This window comes from Delphinapterus leucas, chromosome 20 (assembly GCF_059928025.1).
Source record: "Delphinapterus leucas isolate spDelLeu-1000000601 "Yukka" chromosome 20, BTC_Dleu_Yukka2, whole genome shotgun sequence".
Classification (NCBI taxonomy): domain Eukaryota; kingdom Metazoa; phylum Chordata; class Mammalia; order Artiodactyla; family Monodontidae; genus Delphinapterus; species Delphinapterus leucas.
The window spans coordinates 32383714-32407138 of NC_143148.1; the positions used below are offsets into that span (position 1 = coordinate 32383714).

Below are 23425 nucleotides of genomic sequence, written 5' to 3' on the forward strand. Positions count from 1 at the left end.
AGGAGGAGCGGAGAGGAGCCGGGCGGGGGATTGTGGGGACCGCCATGTCACCCATTATCTGTGGGGGGCGTGGCTGGGGCCGGGGTCCCCTCCCTCCGGGACCCCCGAGTGCGAGGCCCCGCCCGCGTGCGCGCCACTGAAGGACCCGGTGAGGGGTTGGGGTGGGGTGGCTTTGGGGTCGTGAGGAGGGGCGGGTCCCGAGGGCAGGGTCGCCTTTGAGGCCTGAGGAAGGGACTTTGGGACGCGGTTGGGGAGGCGCAGGGGGCGGGGCGCGAGGGGACGCGGCCGGCCGGGGAGGGTCAGGGCCTGGGTGTAGTGGGGAGGTGCTGGGGTGGGTTGGGGGGAGAAGTAAACGATGGCGGAGCAGAGTTGGGGTTCTGAGGGACCACCGGGAAGGAAACAAGGAGCCCTCAAAGAGCGGCTTGACCTGGCTGGGACCGGCCAGTCAATTACCCCGGCTATTTTATTAAACTGTGGAGGGAAGTTGGAAGGCTTTTCGGACTCTGTCAGACCCGGAAATGTTAACAGGTTTCCCACGAAGAGAGGGAAGAGACAATTCGGATGTTGAGCATAGGAGAATTTTAGGCATCTGGGTGTGTTCGGACATTCCTGTTTGGAGAGAGGCCTTTTTTTTTTCTTCTATTTATTATGTGATTGTCCTGTTTGGGTAGAACAAACACACAAACGGTGCTTCCTTTCCTGCTGCTTTTACCTGGTGATTCATGAAAGTTTCCTTTGATGTCTGAAGGCAGCCAAAACATTCGGAGTCAAGAGATGTCTCTCCATTTGAACTCAGGATTTTTTCTTTTAGTGATCCATTTTAAAACACGGTTTCCAGTTTGTCTGCCAGTGTAAGATAAGCAGCATTTACAAGGCATAAATGCTGGTTTCACTTATTAGAACAGATAATTTCAGGCGGGTAGATCAACAGTATTTTGGCTTAAGAGCTTGGCTTCTACCTTAGCCTTTGAATGCCTCACGGAAACCCCACGGCGATCAGAAAAGTTGTTCCAGGACTGAAGTCTGTCCCTTGGATTTGCTGTGGTGTCTTGGGTCCAGAGTCTTGTCTTCTCCTGTAAATTCCCGTTTTGGGGTGAGAGCCGGCTGTAAGTGACTGGGATTAATATTCCAAGTATACAGAATGATACACAACTCATTTGTTATAATTAATCCCACTGTGCTTCATCAGGAAGCAGTGCGATTTATGAATTGTGGGTGTGGGTCAAGTCTCTTGGTCCTTCTGATGAAGAGGTGAGTAGAAGGCAGTGAAGGGTGAAGTTCCATTCCTCCACTGCTGTGTAAAGCTGAAGCTTACAGTACAGAAGAAGGGAGAAGAGAAAGAACTCAGCCACACGTCTCTTGTTTAATTTCTGTTACACATAGATTTAAAAAATCTATTTTTGCATTTCAGTTGGCAGGTAAACTGATGTGGAGAGTGATTTTGCCAAATGTTGAGAATATAATGTAGTCTTATATATATATATATATTTAAGTATATGATACAAATAAGCCTTTGAAATGGAACTGCAATAGTATTTAACAACTACTAGTATTGTTTAATGATCTCCCTACCCCTCCCCAGAGTTTCTTACAAAACTCATGTTCAAATTCCAAGGTTAACATCTCTTCATAAAACATTACATAAAGCCTGTTGATTTTCTGTGAAAATTATTACTTTTAAGAAAATTTCCTTTTCTTCCCAGCTTTTTCAAGAGAGGTCTTGCCTCATGCGAGTTTGTAATTTCTTCCTATCTGCTGCTGATTTTTTTCCTTTCTCAGTTGATCTTGCTGTTTTTCTTCCATCTTTCCTCTGTGGTTTTCACACTTATCTTGGTCTTCCTTGGTTCCTCAGACCCTCCATGTATGCATTGTCAGTTTTCCTCATCACTCATTACTTAAGTTTCTGCTTTAGTAGACAAGTGGGAGTCAAAATCTCAGATGCCTTCCTCTGAGGCCTGACAGATTGCATTATTAGGTGAATATCTATGGTGGGGCCTTTGTCAGAATGGATCCTTTCTTGCCCTGCCCAAGGACACTCAGATTCAATTTTTTAAAAACCAAACAAAGGACTTCCCTAGTGACGCAGTGGATAAGACTTCTCGCTCCCAGTGCAGGGGGCCCGGGTTCGATCCCTGGTCGGGAAACTAGATCCCACATGTGTGCCGCAACTAAGAGTTCACCTGCCACAACTAAGGAGCCCAACTAAGGAGCCCGCCTGCTGCAACTAGGACCCGGTGCAACCAAATAAATATTAAAAAATAAAAAAGGCAAGACGAAACAATCAATTGATCTTTGTGCCAGTTTGCAAATCCTGCTAGATATTATTTTGCATATTGAAATCTCTAAAACTTATCTTTGTAGGGCACAGTTTAGATGAATATAGATACTGATATAATGTCTTCATTTTGATTAATGTCCTAGGTGATTTTAGGCATGTTAATGGTTGAGAAACTGATGAGGGAGAGGATGGGGTATGGGGTGAAGGTCAGATGTTGTAAACCTTGCCTGCTCTGTTAAGGAATGTGAACATTATTTCATGGGCCAGAGGGTTTAAGTGGGAGTGAAGGGGAGGAGGGGCTGTCATGATGAGATGATCTTTTCAGGGGCAGACCTATAGCTGCAGTGGGGAAGGTGGATTTATGTAGACAGGGAAGAGGCCAGGAGATGTAGTGACCTAAGACTCCAGTCCCCAAAGAAAGTTCTCCAGGTGGCCCTCTGGCACTGAGATTGAGAACAGGTGTGAGGGGAGGTTCCCAGGGTTGTTGCACTAACAAATACCCAGGTTTGTCATGATTATTTGTTTCTTCATGTCTTTCTAGAACTTTCATTCCAGATTAGGTTTTATTTTGTTACTCATTTCTCGGGTAATTTTACATTGTTCAGATGTCACTTCCATTAAAGTACCTCCTGATCAATTTCCATCATTGTTTTGAATTGTTCAGGTGTTTTTGGCTTTTCAACTTCAATTAATTTTACTCATTAGTTTCATTACTTTCTCCTGGTTTTTTTTCAGTTCTGGTTTTTTCTTTTTTATGTATTTGCTTTTAAAACTGTAAGAGCTGGACATGGTAAAATGGAGAAATAGACATATGAAACAAGCTTTAAGGTTCTGATGACTTAATTATATGCAAATGAAGTCGTTTAAATAGAAGTGTCAAGGGAAAGAGTCACCAGAAACGAAAATGGATAAAAGTGAACTGACCGTTGAGAGCAGGGATTGGCAAACCGTGTTGCCAATTTGGCCTATTAGCTAATAATGTTTTTTACATTTTTGAAGTTTTTTTTTTTTCCGAAAGGAAGAATATGTGACTGAGAGCATGTGGCCTACAGAGTCTAAAAATATTTACTGTCTGATAGCCCATTAGAGAAAAAGTTTCTGACTCCTGCTTCAAAGAGCCCATCTTCACATAATTATACAACTTGAGAACTGAAAGTAATTTACTCGGCTTGAGTCTTTATGAGATGAATATTCCAAAGATGATTAGAGAAAAATGTTAGCTCCAGAAATGTTGGGGCAGCTGAAGAAAAAGACTAAACTTGTAAATAATAGGATATAAGCCTAGATAAACAACTTAAAAATATAGGAAAAATCTTTATAGTGGGGGGGAAGGAGATTGCTATTTGATTGCTCGCTAGATGTATGCTGCATGCTTTGTATACGTAATCTCATTTATTTCCCTAATGTTGTGCAAAGAGGAGCACAAGCATCAGTATAATAAGGGGGAGTTTGCATTACTGGCATTTTATACTTGTCACTGGGAGCCTACAGAAAAGTAACATTCCAGTTGTCCTTAAAGGAGGAGACTGATAAAAGGTGTGTTTGGGGGGGGAGGGGATAGTTAGTGCTGGTGTTAAGTAGAAGACTAAGAAATACCCAGATTGATCAAGTCGACACAGTTCACATCTACATATTATACAAATATATATGGTATGTATATATATTCTTTCTTTTTCATACACAGAAGGTAGCGTAGTAATCACATTTCTACACTTTGCTTTTTTTTCAGTGAGCAAGTTATCTTGAAGGTTCTGTATAATGCTAGTAAATGCAGAACTGCTGACTTAGTTTTCCTGGCTTCATTGTATTCTGTTGAATGGCTGTTTTACGGTTTATTGAACTAACCTCACTGATGGACATTTAATTGGTTTTCATTTTTCTGCTATTATAAACAGTGCTCCAGTGAACCCCTTGTACTTAGATTTACTTACATTTAAGTTTGGATTCTGCTCACAAAGAAAGATTAGTTATCTGTGTAGAGCAGAATGAGGTTAGTACTTTTACTGTGGTCTGCAAGGATAAAGTGAGGTGAGAAAGTTTGTCCCAATTCCGTTGGTTTAAATATGGACTGAAGTGTTGTTTCTGTAAGGATATCACTGATGACCTAGTGGGATCTGATTTGGAAATTTATTTTAATTTTTATTTTATAATGGAGTGTAGTTGATTTACAGTGTTGTGTTAGTTTCACGTGTACGGCTAAGTGATTCAGTTATACATATACATATAGCCATTCTTTTTCAGATTCTTTTCCCATATAAGTTATTACAGAATATTGAGTAGAGTTCCCTGTGCTATACAATAGGTCCTTATTGATTATTTTATATATAGTAACGTGTATATGGTAATCCTGGGACTTGCTTTTAAATGAGGAATGGTACAATTATGTTTCTTTCTGTATCTGCAATTTTTCAAGGCTTTGTCAATTTTAAAATAGAGAATTTATTGGAATGATGATATTTGTGAAATTAAGACATTTTTCTGTAAGTAGAATAGAATAAATAGTTAATAATTATTGAGATGTTTTTTAAAACACTTCATTCATGATCTTAAAATAATTTAGTTGCTTCCAATCCTATATAGCTTTCACTTTCATAAAGTTCACAAAAGGTTATCTCTTTCCTTTTACATAAAATCCCTTTCTCATATCAGTTTACTTTCTCAAGCCGTTTTTCCATTCTTAGCTGTGCTGATTTTTAAATCTTCCATTTATATTACAATAGGAAATGTTTATCTACTGGTGATGGAATTATGAGGGACTTCCACTTGTTTTGTTTTTTTTTGGTAAATCAAAGATACAAAATTTTTATACCTCTTTTTTTTTTTTTCTTGCGGTACGCGGGCCTCTCACTGTTGTGGCTTCTCCCGTTGCGGAGCACAGGCTCTGGATGCGCAGGCGCAGTGGCCATGGCTCACGGGCCCAGCCGATCTTCCTGGACCGGGGCACAAACCCGTGTCCCCTGCATTGGCAGGCGGACTCTCAACCACTGCGCCGCCAGGGAAGCCCTATACCTCACTTTTGAACTTAGAAAAACTTAAGAAAAGTTTTACCTGAGTAATACTTTATTTCTTATTTTGTAACCCAAGGTGTATGAGAATGCTGTTTAAGGTAGAGAAATGATTAAGCAACCCTAAATTTGATTTCTCCTCTGTTGTCCTCACAGCAGCTGGCTTGGTCTGTTAGATGCTTACCAAGTTCTGTGTCTTGTAGATCCTAAAAGTTCTTTGAGTGCAGGGTCCAGATCACCCTCATTTCTCTTAATGTCCCACATGCCTTGAGCAAGTAGGTGCTAAATGTGTTGAATTTATTTCTTTACTTTGTAAGCCTACCTGCAAAAACAGGAAGAATTTTAAAAAACTGTTTTGTAATTAGGCTTGGAATGTTTGGCTGATTTTAAAAATCCTCTTCAGCTGGGGGATATGGCATGAGGGATTGGGGCTGTAGTTTTGTCTTACGACATTTTTTCTTAATTAACATGATTGGGGTTCCCATTAACTGGTTTAGAGCACAATGAAGATTAGCCTTTTAAACGTCTATTTCATCTCCTTAAAATTTAGTATTCTACACTATTTGTTGGAATGTTTTGAAGAGGGCTGCTCCACAGGGAGTCATGTTAGGGAGGTGGGATGTTTTGGATAACTAATTTGGGTTTTTTCCTGGCTATTTGAAGGATTTAATTACCAGAAGAGTTTCATTTTTCAGCACTATTTTTGTTTCAGTTCTTTGAAAATACATCACATACTTCCTTGCCCCATTAGACAGGCAGAATGTAACTAAACATAATTTAATCTTTTGTAATGAATCAGGGCTACCATTCATTGTATGTAATGTGTCAGGGCTACCACAGGGCTGGATGGTGTGAAGCACTAAGGGGAACCTGAAGAGATCTTAGTGAGTTTGCTTTCTTATCTTACTCTCTTCTGTCACCTTCCTTTTATTTACTTATTCTTAAAATATCATTTGCTTCTTTTAAAAGTAGATGGAAGAATGACCTGGAAAGAGGAATATGGCCACCTTCCTGTAAACTTAGTGAATCAAAGATTGAAGCAGCCTTTACGTTGTTGGTGTTTGTTTTCATTTGCTCTTAATAAAAGTCCTCTTTACCGTCTTCATCAAGGTCCTTTTGGCTTTTTCAGGTTCTGTGGTTTTAGAAATCATTTGAACATCAGTAATGTGATGTGCCACACTAGCCTCTGAGTCAGGGGCGGCCCACGTTTTCATTTTGTAAGCATTACATTTGTTGTTTAGGTGTAAGGCGATCCCTCTCTTAATTACCAAGAAAGTTTTCCACTTGCTGGTGAAGAAGGCTTTGGATTGTCATTGGTGTTTCATGGTTGCCTTTCAGTTCTCAGCTCTTCCTGCTTTCTTGATTCCACTCCCCTCGAATGCCCCAGAACCTTTACTTTGAGGCCAACACCAACCACAGATATCTTTTGTCCCATTGCAATACATTTGAAAATGTGTATATTTCTGATTCTCAGTTCTTCATGGTCTTGTGAATTTTTTATGACCATCCACACTCTTCTCCACATGTCCTATTTTTCTGACAGGGCAGGGCAGGATGTTTGGGTGCTGGACTTCACTGTTCATGATACCTGCATTTTCTGAAAAAGTTTTCTTCTAGGCTGTCAAAATCTTAATGTAGGAAGTGATGTACCTAGGAGACACTTATGGTTTTTTAAGGTGCATACAGTACAAAGTTTACACACAATTCAGTTAAGACTGAAGGGGAAGATGGCCTTCTGGGGGGTACATGTTGGGACAGGGCTCTGTGAATTAACTGCTGAGTTGGTACCTTCCTCCCCACTCCTCATCCGTACCCTGCCACCCATAAAAATGTGCCCCTTCAAATATTACTTATCTTGTACTGGTAGAAAACTGGAAAGTCTCAGTTATTAGAAATGTTGGCTGAATTCCTAATATAAAATTTTTAGAGCTGCTTTTATTTTTCAACTGGAAATAAACTTCCTTTCTTTGGTTTGTGTACAGGTTCTAGTAAATACTGCTTGCTGTGTTTTGATGTTGGTGGCTAAGCTAATCCAGTGTATTGTGTTTGGCCCTCTTCGAGTGAGCGAAAGACAGGTAAGTCCAGATAGCAAGGATGCATTCTTGTGACCAGATTAAAGAAAAAAAATTTTGGTATAATTTCAAACTTACAGAAGAGTTGTACAAATAATATGAAGAACTCCTATATAGACTTCATCCAGATTCAGAGTTATTAACATTTTTCCCCATTTACTCTAACAGTTGCCTTTTATTTATATATACATATTTTTTGTGATCCTTTTGAGAGTAAACTGGGGACATCATACCCCTTTAACCTCAAGTGCTTTAATATGTGTTTCCTAAGAGCAAGGACATTTTCTTATGTAACCATAGCACAGTGATCAAAATCAGGAAATTCAGCATTGATGAAATACTTTATATAGCCCACAATCCATATTTAATGTATCCAAGTTGTCCCAATATTGTTCTTTATAGCTATTTCCTCATGACTTTTATGAAGTAATTTTAAAAGAATCTCAGACTTGTTTTAGTTTGAGTAATTGTATATATCCTTCTTTAGAATATGGGTTCTTTTCCAAAGGAATTTACCGAGAGATTTTAGTTTTTCCCTTTGGAAAAGTGTATTAAGATTCATCATTCTACAAGTAGCGTTCAGGTGATATAGTCTGACATTTGAACATTACTCTCAGAATGCATGTATGAGCAGGAGGTGCTTTCATTAAAGAATTAATGTCACAAGCATACTGTACAGATTGGCAGTTCCCCAAGGATTTTAGTGGATGGAGTGTAGAATAGTGTGTTTTAAAGTAAGAATTTAGAACTGGCCTTTAAAACAATAACATAGAAACAGAACTATATTGTACTTTATCTTATCCCAGTGGTAAGACACAGGAACGTACTACATTAAAAGTACAACTGTGGCCTCACCCCTTATGTATCCTTTTCAACCCAAATCTCTTGTTATTAAATCAGCTGAGGTCCTAGTTTAGAGTTGAAATGCATTTACTGTGTGATTGAGCCCTTGGATGCTGTTAAGGGCAGGACTCTTTGTTTTCCCAGAAATTTTTTATTAGTGAGTATTCAGTACTTTCTCCAAAATATCGACTCCATAGGTCTCCCAGATGGGATCAGTAGAACATAGAGGGTTTTTTGGTAGGATACAGAAGCTTTTTTTTGATGCTTCTTTTGTTTTCAAGAAAAACTTTTGACTTGTGGGCCAGAAATTGGTCAGGCCAGGCAAGCAACCTAATTGCTGGTGGATTGATCTGGCACCAGTGGGCCTTACATACTGCTTTCTTTTTCCTAAAATGTTAAATATCAGTTCAAAATTTACAGAAAACATAACCTTGGAGTATTATAGAGATTTTTCAAATACCTGGAGGTAATCATAATGGGCACATTTGTCACTCGACTCTACTTTCAGTTTTTTCAGTATAGATCACGTCTTTCATGTTGTTCAGTGATGACAGTTTTTTGACCAGTGTCATCCAGTAGCATTTATTAAGCGCCTTTTTTTTTTTTTTTTTGCGGTACGCGGACCTCTCACTGCTGTGGCCTCTCCCGTTGCGGAGCACAGGCTCCAGACACGCAAGCTCAGTGGCCATGGTTCACGGGCCTAGCCGCTCCGCGGCACGTGGGATCTTCCCGGACCGGGGCACAAACCCGTGTCTCCTGCATTGGCAGGCGGACTCTCAACCACTGCATCACCAGGGAAGCCCTTAAGCACTGTTTTGAGTTAGAATGCTACAGAATTGGCATGGGTTTACTCTCTGGGTGCTTAAACTTGAAGAAATAGAGTAATGCTAGAGGCAAAGACATTGACTACCTAAAATTGGACAAATATTCAACGGTTAAGTGGCAGTGTAGAACAAAGAATTTTTTAAATGCACTTAATGCCTACTATGGCACTTATCTAAGCACCGTACATATATTAACTTACTGAGTTACCCCAACTATTTTATGAGATATACGCTGTTGTTATAAGACCCGTCTTATAGATGGGGAAACCAAAGCCTGGGGATTGTAAGTAACTTGCCCAAAGCCACACAGCAGATAGATGGTGGAGTGAAGGTCCAGAACCAGGACACAAAATGTTCTAGGTTCACTTCATGCTTTCCTGCCCCAGATCTGGAAACAGACATTCACCAAGGATTCCTAGTTCATTTTGTTCTCTGAACAAAGGGTGTACAGTCAGAGTACGGTGTTTTAAAGTCCTCAAAATAACTCTTATCTTTAAATAGTCACATTATCGATTTGTTCCACATGTAGGTTCAATTATTTCTGTTTTTATTCAATTCTGCTTCTCTTTCTAAGCTTTTGAATTTGTGAAACATTCGCATGGTTCAAAAGTATACTCAGGAGCCCTATTTTCATCCTTATCCTCTGCACTCAGTTGCCACCACTCCCACAGATGGCTTGAGGCATCTTTTAATATCTGTTGGCTAGACGCCCCTTATTGCCCGTTTTTTCAGGATAGTAAAGATTTTTACAACTGGACATGCTCAGTGTAAGGAAGAGTACAGTGAAGCAGATATACTTCTGTGGGAGTGTGCGTTTATACAGCTTCTTTGGAAATCAGATGGACGTTACTTATTAGAAACCATAACAATATCCGTAAGCTTTGATTCTGTAATGCTGAAAAAATAGAAACTTGTACAAAGATATTCATTGTAACGTTTTCTGAATGGTGAAAAAAACATTTCGGTGTCCATGTGTAACCACTAAAGTGGTCTTATTCAGACAGTATTCATTGGCACTGGTAAGGTTCTCACAATATAAGTGAAATAAAAGTATACAAAAATCAATGTTTTACATTTAGGAAGAAAATGCATAAAAATGTTAAGGCATCATTTTTGTTTTAATTTTCTTTGTACTTTTTCATACATTATTGATTATGGCTGGCAAATGAGCATATGTTATTTTTGAATCTGAAGGATGTTTAAAAAAAAAAAAAAGGAAGAAGAATGTCCAGTCTTTTTCTTTTGTTTGTTTTAAAAATCTAGAGAGTAGAAGTATTAAAAATGATACTTGTAGCTCTCACCATTCTTTTTTATTTTGTGTTAGAAGTATATGTATTATTAATACATAAGGTACTAAACTAATATCACTCCCCTTTTAATGGCTAAAATTTCATAACTAAGGAATTCAATCCAAAATCTGTAGATTACTTTCTAGGTGTCTTCTCTTTATTCTTCAGGGGGCTCATTTTTTCTTTGCCTTCTATTGATATTTTCTTGTGGACAAGTGTTAGAAAGCTGAGAATAGACTATTTTCTCCTTAGAAGCCAGCTTTTGTTATGTTACCTTCTCCTTGAATGGGTTAGGTATAATGGTAATCACCTTTATAAATATTTTTCTTTTTAGCACCTCAAAGACAAGTTTTGGAATTTCATTTTCTACAAGTTCATTTTCATTTTTGGTGTGCTGAATGTCCAGACAGTGGAAGAAGTGGTCATGTGGTGCCTCTGGTTTGCTGGACTGGTATTTCTGCATCTGATGGTTCAGCTCTGCAAGGACCGGTTTGAATATGTAAGTTTTCAGCCAAGCTCTTTTCCTGCTTAGGCACACATTTGCCAGGTCTGAATTGTGTAATATGAATGAGCCGTGACACACATGTGCAGGATAACTCCCAGGGAAGGCTCCTGGATCAGGTACCTCCTACCTGTTTCTTGAGGAACTTTCTGCAGCAGCCAAGGAATGCAGGAGCAGTGTCCCCTAGGGAGGTTTCCTTCCCCTCCCCAGTAGTGTTGCATTACAGCCCACGTGAGGTCAAATCACCTACACAAACTGTTTTGATCACAGTGCAAGGAAACTTTAATATATAAACTGAAAAAAAGCTGATCTCTTCCAGACGTTTTCTGTTCTAATCTCCTTCCATTTTCCCCCTTCTTACTCTGGTTCTTGGAGCCCTTCTTTCTGACTAGCTTGCATTGTTTCCACCCTGGGCCAGGACTGCATTAGCTCTCTTGGCTTCCTTGGTCCCTGGAGAAGTGAACCTTTTCTGTCTGGGTATAAGATCTGCCTCTTGGCTTCAGAGTTGTGTGGGTGAATCTTCATTTGTTAGTAGTCCCGAACTAATCTCGTGGATCCCCAGTAAATGGACGCCTACAATCCTGCCCCTCCATTAAACCCACTCCACAACGCTGCTTGCCTCTTTCTTTACCCAGTCCTCATGGACCATGGTGGTCCTTGCACGTCTGTGTGAGTTAATCTCAGTTCCAAAGCCTTCAGCTGTTTCATAATTCAACCCCCATCCCAGGCCATGGACAGGCGCTTCTGACCTCCCCGACTGGTTTGGTATCTACACCTTCCTGCTCAGGAGTCATAGCTCCAGGCCTTCCTTGCCAAGCTGTATACTGTTAACATAGCGTTATGGTAGTAGTCAGTCTGCACCTGGATTACACTTCGGTTGTCCTAGCCGTGAACGGGCTAGGAATGTCCTCCCAAGTGACTTTGAGGGATTAGGGCTAGAACAAAATTGTGAAAGAACACAACAGAATGTGGTGCTGCCCTGTTGAAGTTGAGTCCTGTTGAAGCCAGAAGAGAGAATTGCATTCCTTTGGCAAATTGTTTCTAGAGGCTTATAATCCCACTGGTAGGAGGATCCTTGAGAATTTGAGATGCAAGTATAATGTATATTCCATAAACTAAATGATAAAGATCTCAAAATATCAGCTTATACTCATATTTAGGTTGGTTGGAGAATTTTGACCATCTGGTAATGGGATACTTTTCGGCTTCCATTTGGCCGTGCGGCGACGCACAGACCTCCAAGCAAAGACACCAAGGTTAACCTTGAGTTTAATTAGCACTGCCATGCTTAGTCAGGTTTAATTAACACTGCCATGCTGAAGAATGAGCTTCCTTCTCCTGTTTTGCATTTTTAGCTTTCCTTTTCTCCCACCACACCGATGAGTAGCCATGGTCGAGTTCTGTCTCTACTGATTGCTATGCTGCTTTCCTGCTGTGGATTAGCAGTTGTCTGTTGTGTCACAGGCTACACCCATGGGATGCACACATTGGCTTTCATGGCTGCAGAGGTAAGATGCAGAGACGGGCTTTTGCTCTGATTATGTTCCTATGTGTTTTCAAGGAAGCTAGAGGATTATTGACAGATTATTTTCACCCACGGTGGATATCTGGTCTTCATTTTAACAAGCATTTTTTGAGTTCCTTCGCTTGGGGTTGGGTATCGGTACTGATTGCTTTTACATATGTTATTTCACGTAATCCTTGCTACAACATAATAAAAAGTACAGTTGACCCTTGAACAACGTGAGTTTGAACTTTGTGGGTCCACTTATACATGGATATTTTTCAGTAGTAAATTCTACAGTACTACATGGTCCCTGGTTGGTTGAATCCACAGATGCAAAGGAACTGGATACGGAGGCCCGACTATAAATCATATGGGGATGAACTCCCATATTGCCCAAGGGTCAACTGTAATTATTTTTGCCGACATTTATATAGTGCTTACTATATGCTGGGGATTGTTCTAAATACCTCACATATATTGACTCATTTTATTATTCCTGTTTATTAATGGGGAAACGGGCATGGAGGGTGAAGTGAATTGCTTAAAGTTCCAAAGTGGCAAAAGTAGCACAATCCAAGTTCTGTGACTTCCAAGTGGGAAGGGTTTTCTCCTTAAGATATTGTAAACAATGATTGGTAACAATTAGTAAGGAAATATCCTGTAATTGGTTATTTTAGATAGGCCATAAATTAAGATTTTATAGAAGAATACAATATATATGCAAACTGTATTCATTGTTTTGAAAGAATAATCTGAGATATTCATGTATATTTTAAAATTTACTTTTAAGCCCTTTCTGAAAATACTAATTTCTGTTCAATAGAAATCAAATTTTTTGTATGTTCTTTATATTCAGTGGCTATATTTGCTTTTTTCCTCAGGCCAAAGGCAAAGTACTTTTATCTTGTCCATAATTGCTGTTATTAATGGAAAAAATGAAATAATAGATATCTAATATCAATATCAGTGGATAGCTAATATCAAAATACTGAGTTTGAACTACTAATTGGGAATTGTTAGAATAGGGTTAAAATTTATTCTGCTTAATAGCATTCATTTCAGAGTATAAAATAGTAGTGTAAGAAAAATAAGGAAAGAACATTTAAGTACTTAATAAAAACATTTGCAATCCTAGTTGAATACTTTCTGTATGTGAAAGGTATACAAATGTAAAAAAATATGTTTAAAATTTTATTTACTCTGACATTAATTAGTTTGCTTTAGATATATTTTACTATAAATCACCATTTGAATGATACTGGGTTTTCCTTTTTTGTTTCTCTAACTTTTAATTAGTATTAGGCCAAAGTTTGAAAAAAGGTATACCTAAAATTAAAGACATTTGAAATAGGTCTGTTGGGTCATAGGGCATATTTTAATTTTAGCTCATTAATTTTTTTAAGATAATTTATGTTACAGATTTGATATTTTGAACTAAATCATATTTTTATGTTTATAGTGTTTCTCTTCTATGTAAAATATTTTCCATTTGTAAACGGGAGTTTCCTGATCTCAAACGTAAAGAATGTTAACAGTTTTATTCTGCTAGATTAAGAAGAAATTTTTCTTAGTATCAGTTTCTTTAATACAGAATACTATGAGGGTCTTATTTTGTTATTGATTTCCTTCATCTGTTTTCTTCTGTGTGGGTGAAGGGGGTACAGAAAGCATTATATAGAGAGCAGGGATTCATATCTAGGATAGTAGTACCTAAGCTGTACCTTGGGACCTTGGGTATAGGGTCACCAAGTATTCAGACACCAAGTATTCAGACACCAATCAATTATGGTGACTTAATGCAGTATAAAATATAAGTGATTGTCAAACTCAGTGACCTCAAGATTGTAGAAGGCATGCCCAGGAGATGGACAGGTGTAATTGGTTGCCACCTGTTAACAGGAAAATGCTCAATATAAGTTGTTTCTAGGTCATGAAAATATTCTGTGGAAATTTGAAGCACATGAAATAAAATGGTCGGTAACTTGCTTTCTTTTTCTTTCAGTTTTAATGAGATATAATTGACAAACAGCACTGTATAAGTTTAAGGTGTACAGCATAATGACTTGACTTACATTTGTTGTGAAATGATTACCATGATAAGTATCATCGCATATTCACACCCCCAAAAATATTTTTTACCCTGTGATGGAAACTCTTAGGATTTACTCTCTTCACAACTTTGAATTATACCATACAGCACGGTTAACTAGAGTCATCATGTTGTACATTACATCCCCAGGACTTATTTATCTTATAACTGGTACCTTGTGACTACCCTCCTTCAAGTCCCCGACCTCCAACCTGATTTTTTTTTTTTTTTTTTAAAGAAGATGTTGGGAGTAGGAGTTTATTAATTAATTAACTTATTTTTGCTGTGTTGGGTCTTCGTTTCTGTGCGAGGGCTTTCTCTACTTGTGGCAAGCGGGGGCCACTCTTCATCGCGGTGCACAGGCCTCTCACTGTCGCGGCCTCTCTTGTTGCGGAGTACAGGCTCTAGACGCTCAGGCTCAGTAGTTGTGGCTCACGGGCCTAGTTGCTCCGTGGCACGTGGGATCCTCCCAGACCAGGGCTTGAACCCGTGTCCCCTGCATTAGCAGGCAGACTCTCAACCACTGTGCCACCAGGGAAGCCCCCCAACCTGATTTTTAATTGAACTGAGAACTTTTATCACTTTGTAAAAGTAAATTTGGTCTGAGCAATCCTAAATTTTACTAAAAAGAAAAAAAATCTCTCTTTTTTTAAATAGTCTCTTCTTGTGACAGTGAGGACTGCTCATGTGATTTTACGGTGAGTAGAAATTTGGGAGGGTGGTGATGGAGGTCTACTCATACAGTTGATTTTAAGATACAACATATAAAAAATTTATAAAAAAAAAATTTATAAAAATGTGACTGTAGTATATCATGTTTAAAACAAATTCAATTGTAACAGTAAATCATTAACATGATTCTTCTCTATTCACTGCAGATACGTAATTCACCTCTGGGACCTCAACCACGAAGGAACGTGGGAAGGAAAGGGGACGTATGTCTATTACACAGATTTTGTCATGGAGCTCACTCTGTTGTCCCTGGACCTCATGCATCATATTCACATGTTGGTAAGTTTCCCAGAGGGAGCTCTAACAGACAGCTAAGTTTTTTAGAATCAGGAACGCTGTTTAGTACAGCGTTTAACAGGTGAAACATTTGTGGATGACCCACTTAAAGACTGTGAAAACGACGCAGCTGTTCCCCTCCCTTTTTTTTTTCCCTTTTTTTTTTTTTCTGGCCAACAGGTATAAAGCAGTGTGGAATGAGTTTGGTGCCCAGCTCAGGAGGTGTTTGCTGTCTAGGAGACGTAGGTGACTCTGCTGACCAAGTCAGTAGATAATGCTTTTAGCATGAAATTAAAGGAATTCCTCTCCTCATAGTTTCTGTGGCTTCTAATATTTAACAGTTACTTTGTAGGTGGTAAAGGGAATTCCCACAGTGTTAGCTACTTCATGGATTCATAAATTTTCTATCTTTGTAATTAAAAACAAAGTCTTTATTCTTAATTCCTCCTACTTCATTGTTTACATTTTACTTTGGTGTGCAAGAAGTCACCATGCTGAAAACCTGCTTCATTGGTTTAACACTTCAGTGATCTGTGAATGGCGAGAATCAACATATTTGGTGGGCAGTTTATTTAAATTGTAAGCCTATCAAAGTAGAATTTAAAATTTTTTGGGTTAAACGTAGAGCATTTCTATAAGTCTACTTTTTAAAAGTAACTTTCAGGGCTTCCCTGGTGGCGCAGTGGTTGAGAGTCTGCCTGCCGATGCAGGGAACACGGGTTCGTGCCCCGGTGCGGGAAGATCCCACATGCCGCAGAGCGGCTGCGCCCGTGAGCCATGGCCGCTGGGCCTGCGCCTCCGGAGCCTGTGCTCCGCAATGGGAGAGGCCGCAACAGTGAGAGGCCCGTATTCCACAAAAAAAAAAAAATAATAAAATAAAAGTAACTTTCAAAACATACTTTAAAAAAAAAAAAGGCCCCCCCCAAACAAATATCCAGAGATAACTGTTGACATTTTGTTGTGTTTACTGCTTCTTTATATATTCAAATCCATACATTCATCAATGGAGATTGTGTATTGGGCATATAGTTTTGGCTTTTTGTAACTAGTATATTATGTACATCTTCCCATGCTAGCAACAATTCTTTTTTTTTTTTTTTTTTTTTGCGGTACGCGGGCCTCTCACTGTTGTGGCCTCTCCCGTTGCGGAGCACAGGCTCCGGATGCGCAGGCTCAGCGGCCATGGCTCATGGGCCCAGCCGCTCCGCGGCATGTGGGATCTTCCCGGACCGGGGCACAAACCCATGTCCCCTGCATCGACAGGCGGACTCTCAACCACTGCGCCACCAGGGAAGCCCTAGCAACAAAATTCTTCTAAATCATTTTAATACCTTTAAGATAAAACTTCCACGGCATAGAGGTGCGATGATTTAATTGGAATATACCATACAGCACTGTTAAAACTATAGTCATCATGTTGTACGTCTATCCCCACTACGTATTTATCTTGTAACTGGAAGTTTGTGCCTTTTGACCACCCTCCTCCTATTCCCCCACCCCCAGCCATTGAACAGCCTGCTCCCATAATAGAATATTTACATTGTATTCAGTTGTTTGCTACTTCACATCTTTGCATACCTTTTTTTGTCACATATTAGTTTTTTTAAAGTACTTTTATCCTTTTTCACTTGAATATTATTTTCCCATGTAATTAATCTTCAAAATGTTATATATAAAATATAATAATAGGATATAATTATATTTTATAAATATAATGAGTATATAATGTTACATTATATGAGTTTACAGTATAATTATTCCCCTACTGGGCATTGTGTCCATTTCCTGATTTTCTGTTTTATAATTGCATGGAGGGGCATCATTTTCATAAAACTTTAAAATTTCTGATTAGTTCCTCAGGAAAGATTGCTGTTGACGGAATGACTAGGCCAAAGAGCATGTACATTGTTCAGGGTAGTGAGAGAAATATGCGCATTTGCTTTCTGAATGACTGCTCCAATTCACCTTCGCCCACAATTCAGAGCTTCTGTTGCACACCTCACTCTCAGCAGTAGCAAGTTCACATTCACTTTTATTGTATATTTTATTCTCTTTCCCTCTTGTCAAGTTATTTGGCAACATCTGGTTATCCATGGCCAGCTTGGTCATCTTTATGCAGCTGCGTTACCTGTTTCATGAGGTACAACGTCGAATCCGCCGGCACAAGAACTATTTGCGAGTGGTTGGAAACATGGAAGCCAGGTAAGTAAGCACAAGTTGACGTTGCTCATGTTGACGCATTTGAGATCTTTAATAATAATAGATCCCAGATTATATGAGGACCTGCTTTTGTAAACTGTTAACGGAATGGTGAAGAGTATAGGCTCTGGAGTCAGACTGCCTGAGTTTGAAGCCCCACTTAGTTGCCGTGTGATTTTGGGCAATTTACTTACCTCCCTGTGCCTCAGTTGCTTAAGTCTAGGGATGATAGCAGAACCTTCTTCCTGGAACTGTTGGGAGGATTCAATGGGATAATGAAAGTAATATTACTTAGAACAGTACTGGGTACATAGTACGTGCTCAGTAAAGAGTAGGTTCTTTTATTAGGTCATTATTTTTATCATCATTATTATTAAATGGATGTTTCCTTTGGCTTCTGCCCTTTTTCTTCCTTACGCATGCGTGCTCACACACACATACTCTCCCTCATACTCTTAACCTCAGTGGAGGAGGTACTCACTTGCCATCCTGAGGCTAAACCAAGCCTGAAAGTGTGAGATCAATGGGTATCCTTTTTGTGTCCAAGGGAACAGTTTGGCTCTCTGAGGGGTCTTAACTCCTCTGATTTACCCAGAAATGTTCGCTTAAGTCATCACTAACAGGAGCCATTGTTAAGACAGTCAGTTTCTGTGTATAGATTTCTTGCTCTTTGGTGGGCTATGAAGAGAATGCAGGTGTAGTGTTTTTCGTGGGTGGAGAATTTTTACTGAACACGATTCCTCTGTAACTGTGCTGTTAAAGGTGAAGTCTATGAAGTAAGTGGTGCTCGGTATTTGTGCGTGGAATTGACGGAGATCCCTGCCAGTTGCACTTTGTTTTTTGCAGGTTTGCGGTTGCAACTCCAGAGGAGCTGGCTGTCAATAACGATGACTGTGCCATCTGTTGGGACTCCATGCAGGCTGCGAGGAAACTGCCCTGTGGACATCTTTTCCACAAGTAGGAGCTTTGCAAAGGGTCACATGGGACTGGTGTTCTGTCCAGGAGCATGTGGGTGCTTTTTGTGCTGGGGCTTAAGACCAGCCTTGGCCAAGGAGTGGGGACGTTCCCTCAGACTGGCCGTGGTGCTGGTATTGAGTGGGATGGGGAGCCTGGGTGTGTCTTCCTTATTCCTCAGCCTCTTCCCTACACGGCAGGACTGTTCCCCACTCACAGGTTGCCATCTTAGTTTCTGGGTATGTTAGCTATCTTCATATTCCTTCTCCATTTAAGTTCTGAGATATAGCAAATACGCCTGTAAGACTTAAAGGGGTGGGGGGATCCTTGCTTTCTAACAGCTTATTCCCTATTCTTACCCTGGTGAGAATATATATCTTTGCATTTTGCACATGCCCTAAGGCAACATAAAAAAACACACCAGGGAAGTGTGCTGAGATGGGGATCAGACGAGAAGCACTAAGCAGTCCAGAACTGTGACTGTGTTATCAGGAATTAGAAGATGGGATCTTCTGCAAACCTTCACGACTGGACTAGATCTGTGTGTGGTACAGGCTGTTCCGTTCTCACGGAGTCCTGTTGTCTCTGTTGCAGTCCTCACTGCCTTATATTATTCATTTTTAGAGATCTCACAGGAACTGTGTCTGTCTAACCTAGATCATTCTGTTTATAGATTGGATGTTTTTGGTGTTGATGGACCTTGAGGTATCTTTTGGCCTTTTGTATCTGTGGTCAATTTTGCATATTGAGAAAGTTATAATCTTTACATCTTTAATCTTCCTTTCCTTATTTTGTATTCCCAAATAGTTTTCCTTCTCCTTTTTAATATTACAAGGACTTTGGAGCTGGAGTATCAGTAACTCAACACATTTCTTCCTTTCTTTTTTTTTTTTTTTTTTTAATGTGCTGGGTGCTGTGTTGGGTTCTGGGGAATTAAATTAAAATGACAGATGTGGTCTTTGCTTTCATGAAACTTTCAGCCTAATGGAGGAGACCGACATGAATTAACCACGCACGTTTATGAGCATGTAATGATGAATTGAGATAAGTGCTCTAAAGAAAAGGAACGTGGTCCTTGAGAGCTTGTAACAAAGGAACCTGACTCCCACCTGGAGAAAGTGACTCTTGATGATGAGTAGGAGTTAAGTCAGCAGAAGAAGGGATCAGGTGGAAGAGCAGTTGAGACAGAGGGAACATGTCTGTAGCAGGAGGGAGTGTGGCGTATCCAAGGAATTAAAGAGAACCCATGTGGCTGGAGCTCAGAAGGTCAGAGGAGGAGTGGTGTTTGCTGAGGCAGGAGAAGCAGGCATGAGCGACCCTGCAGGGGCTTGAGGGCCACTTGACGGGGTTAAAGTGGGGGCTCGGGGTCAGGGATGCAGTTTGAAAAGATCAGGGGGACTAGTTAGTAAGGGCTGCAGTGGTTCGGGTATGTGCTGAGAGGAGTGTGGATTGGTGTGGTGGAAGTGGAGCTGGAGGAGGGTGGACAGACGTGAGAAGGATTAGGAAGCACGTGGTGCTAGGTTGGTTGTGAGAAAACGAGGAATGTGAGGCGTTGGGGATTCTCCTAGTTTTGCAGCTGTGCGACTGGATGGGTAGTGGTGCTGATTGATGAGGTTGGAAGACCAGAGAATTCACACGCATTTCTGAAAAAACTTTCAGGTAGTTCCTAAGGAGCTTGGGGACAGTTTGGAAGACTAACTCAAAAGAGAGTGTATTTCACCCCAGAAGAAATGTTTTCAATCGCATGATTAGATTAGTTTTAGGATTTAATGTTTTTGGTTGAGGCAAAATTCACATGACATACAATTAACCATCTTAAAGTATACAGTTCAGTGGCATTTCGTGCAGTCACAGTGTGGTGCAGGCCACCGCTCTTCTCTAGTTTCGAAACCTTTTCATCACTCCAGAGTAGTACCTCATAGTCATTAAAGTAAATCACTACCCATTCCTCCCTCCCCGTGTTACCTGGCAGTCACTAATCTGCTTTCTGTCTCTATGGATTTGCCTCTTCTGGACAGTTCATGGGAAGGAAATCATGTAATATGTGACTTTTTTGTGACTGGCTTCTTTTACTGAGCATAGAGTTTTCAAAGTCATCCAAGTTGTAGCATGTATCAGTACTTCATTTCTTTTTATGGCTGAATTTAAATTTTTTTAAATAATAAACAATTTGTTTATCCATTCTTCCATTGATGGACATTTGGGTTATTTCCACTTTTTAGCTATTGCAAATAATGCTGCTATAAACATTTGTGAACGGGTATCCGTTTGAGTACCTGATTTTCTTTTAGGTATATACTTAGGAGTGGAATTGCTGAGTCACAGGGTAATTCTGTGTTTAACTTCTTGAAGAACCACCAGACTTAGCCACAGCAGCTGCACCATTTTATATCCCATCAACAACGTACAAAGGTTCCAATTTCTTCACATCCTCACCAACATGTATTTCTGTTTTTCTTATTACAGCCAACCTAGTTGGTAGGAAGTGGTGTTTCATTATGGTGGGTTTTTTATTTTATTTTTTTTTAATTAATTTATTTATTTTTGGCTGCGTTGGGTCTTCGTTGCTGCGCGTGGGCTTTCTCTAGTTACGGCGATTGGGAGCTTCTCTTCGTTGTGGTGCGTGGGCTGCTCATTGCGGTGGCTTCTCTTGTGGAGCGCGGGCTCTAGACGCGCAAGCGTCGGTAGTTGTGGCTCATGGGCTTTGTTGGCTCCGCGGCATGTGGGATCTTCCTGGACCAGGGCTCGAACCCGTGTCCCTTGCATTGGCAGGTGGATTCTTAACCACTGTGCCACCAGGGAAGCCCTATGGTGGGTTTTTTAAAATGATAATTCTCAAATGTTATGCTTTCATTGTGGTAAAAAAAATACATAACATAAAATACATAACATAAAATACATAACATAAAATTTAGCTTTTAACCATTTTTTTTAACCATTTTAAAGTGTGCAGTTCAGTGGCGTTAAGTACATTCACATTGTTGTACAACCTTCACCACCATCCATTTCCAGAACTTTTTCATCTTCTGAAACTGAAACTCTGTACCCATGTAACACTAACTCCTCAATCTCCCCTTCTCCCCAGCCCTTGGCAGCTACATTCTATTTTCTGTCTCTATGAATTTGACTGCTCTCACACAGTAGCACATCATACAATATTTGTCCTTTTATGTCTGGCTGTTTCACTTAGTATGATGTCTTCAAGGTCCATCCATGTTGTAGCATGTGTCAGAATTTCATTCCTTTCTAAAGCTGAAAAATATTCCATTGTGTGTATATATCACATTTTGTTTATCCATTCCTCTGTTGATGGACACTTGGGTGGTTTCTACCTTATGGCTATCGTGAATAATACTGCTGCGAACGTGGGTGTACAAATTTCTTTTCAAGACCCTGCTTTCAATTCTTTTGGGTATATACCCAGAGGTGGAATTGCTGGATCATATGGTAATTCTATGTTTAATTTTTTGAGGAACCATCATATGGTTTTCCATAGCGAGTACACCATTTTACATTTTACACTAGATAATAGCCTTCCTGAGGTGTAAAATGGTCTCTCATTGTGGTTTTGATTTGCATTTCTTTAATGACCAGTAATGCTGATCATTTTTTCACATGCTTGTTGACCATTTGTGTATCATCTTTGGAGAATATCTATTCAAGCCAAATTATCCTATTTTAATTGGGTTGTCTTTCTGTTGATGAGTTGTAAGAGTTCTTTATGTATTCTGGTTACTAAACCCTTATCAGATGTATGATTTGCGAATATTTTCTCCCATTCTGTAAAGTCCTTTCACTTTTTTCTTGGTAATGTCCTCTGATGCACACGTTTTAAATTTTTAATGAAATCCGGTTTACCTATTCTTTCTTTGGTAGGTCATACTTTCAGTGTCAAATCTAAATCCATTGCCAAATCTGGGGTCATGATAGTTTTTTTCTAATAGTCTTATGGTGTTAGCTCTTACATTTAGGTCGTTGATCCATTTTGAGTTAAATTTTGTACATGAAGTGAGGGTAAGGGTCCAACTTCATTATTTTGCTTGTGGCTGTCCAGTTGTCCCAGCACCATCTGTTGAAGAATCTATTTTTTTCCCTATTGAATGGTCTTGGCATCCTTGGCAAAATCATTTGGCCATGGACGTTTGAGTTTATTTCTGGACTCTCAGTTCTGTTCCATTGGTCTATATGTCTATCTTTATTCCAGTACTATGCTGTTTTGATTACTGTAGCTTTGTAGTAAGTTGAAATTGGGAAATGGTGCATCTTCCAACGTTTTCTTTTTTTATATTGTTTTGGTTATTTGGGGCTCTTTGCAATTCTATATGAATTTGAGGAGCCGCTTTTCCATTTTTGCAAAAAAGGCCATTGAAATTGAATAGGGATTGCATTGAAACTGCAGATTACTTGGGGGGAAGATTGCTATCTTAACAATATTGTTTTCCAGTTCATGAACATGGGATTCCTTTCCTTTTATGTAGGTCTTCTTTAATTTCTTTCAGCAATCTTTTATAGTTTTTAGTGTCAAGTCTTTCATCTCCTTGGTTACATTTATTCCTAGGCATTTTATTCTTTTGGATACTATTGTACATGGAATTGTTTTCTTAATTTATATTTTGGATTGTTCCTTGCTGGTGTATAGAAACATAACTGATTTTTCATGTTGCTCTTTTTTTTTTTTTTTTTTTTTTTTTGCGGTACGCGGGCCTCTCACTGTTGTGGCCTCTCCCGTTGCGGAGCACAGGCTCAGCAGCCATGGTTCACGGGCCCAGCCGCTCCGCGGTGCGTGGGATCTTCCCGGACCGGGGCACAAACCCGTGTCCCCTGCATCAGCAGGCAGACTCTCAACCACTGCGCC

The 23425-nt window shown here is 39.8% G+C and overlaps 1 protein-coding gene across 1 annotated transcript in view; it reads left to right on the top strand.

The window, feature by feature from the left end:
- AMFR (autocrine motility factor receptor) overlaps positions 1 to 23425 on the top strand; it is a 41897-nt gene that overhangs the window by 444 nt on the left and 18028 nt on the right. The window contains exons 2-8 of the mRNA XM_022555833.2: positions 7266 to 7358; positions 10646 to 10810; positions 12169 to 12321; positions 15067 to 15107; positions 15288 to 15420; positions 17486 to 17619; positions 18463 to 18573. Of these exons, the coding sequence (XP_022411541.1) occupies positions 7266 to 7358; positions 10646 to 10810; positions 12169 to 12321; positions 15067 to 15107; positions 15288 to 15420; positions 17486 to 17619; positions 18463 to 18573 (830 nt within the window). The remainder of the gene's footprint in view (positions 1 to 7265; positions 7359 to 10645; positions 10811 to 12168; positions 12322 to 15066; positions 15108 to 15287; positions 15421 to 17485; positions 17620 to 18462; positions 18574 to 23425) is intronic.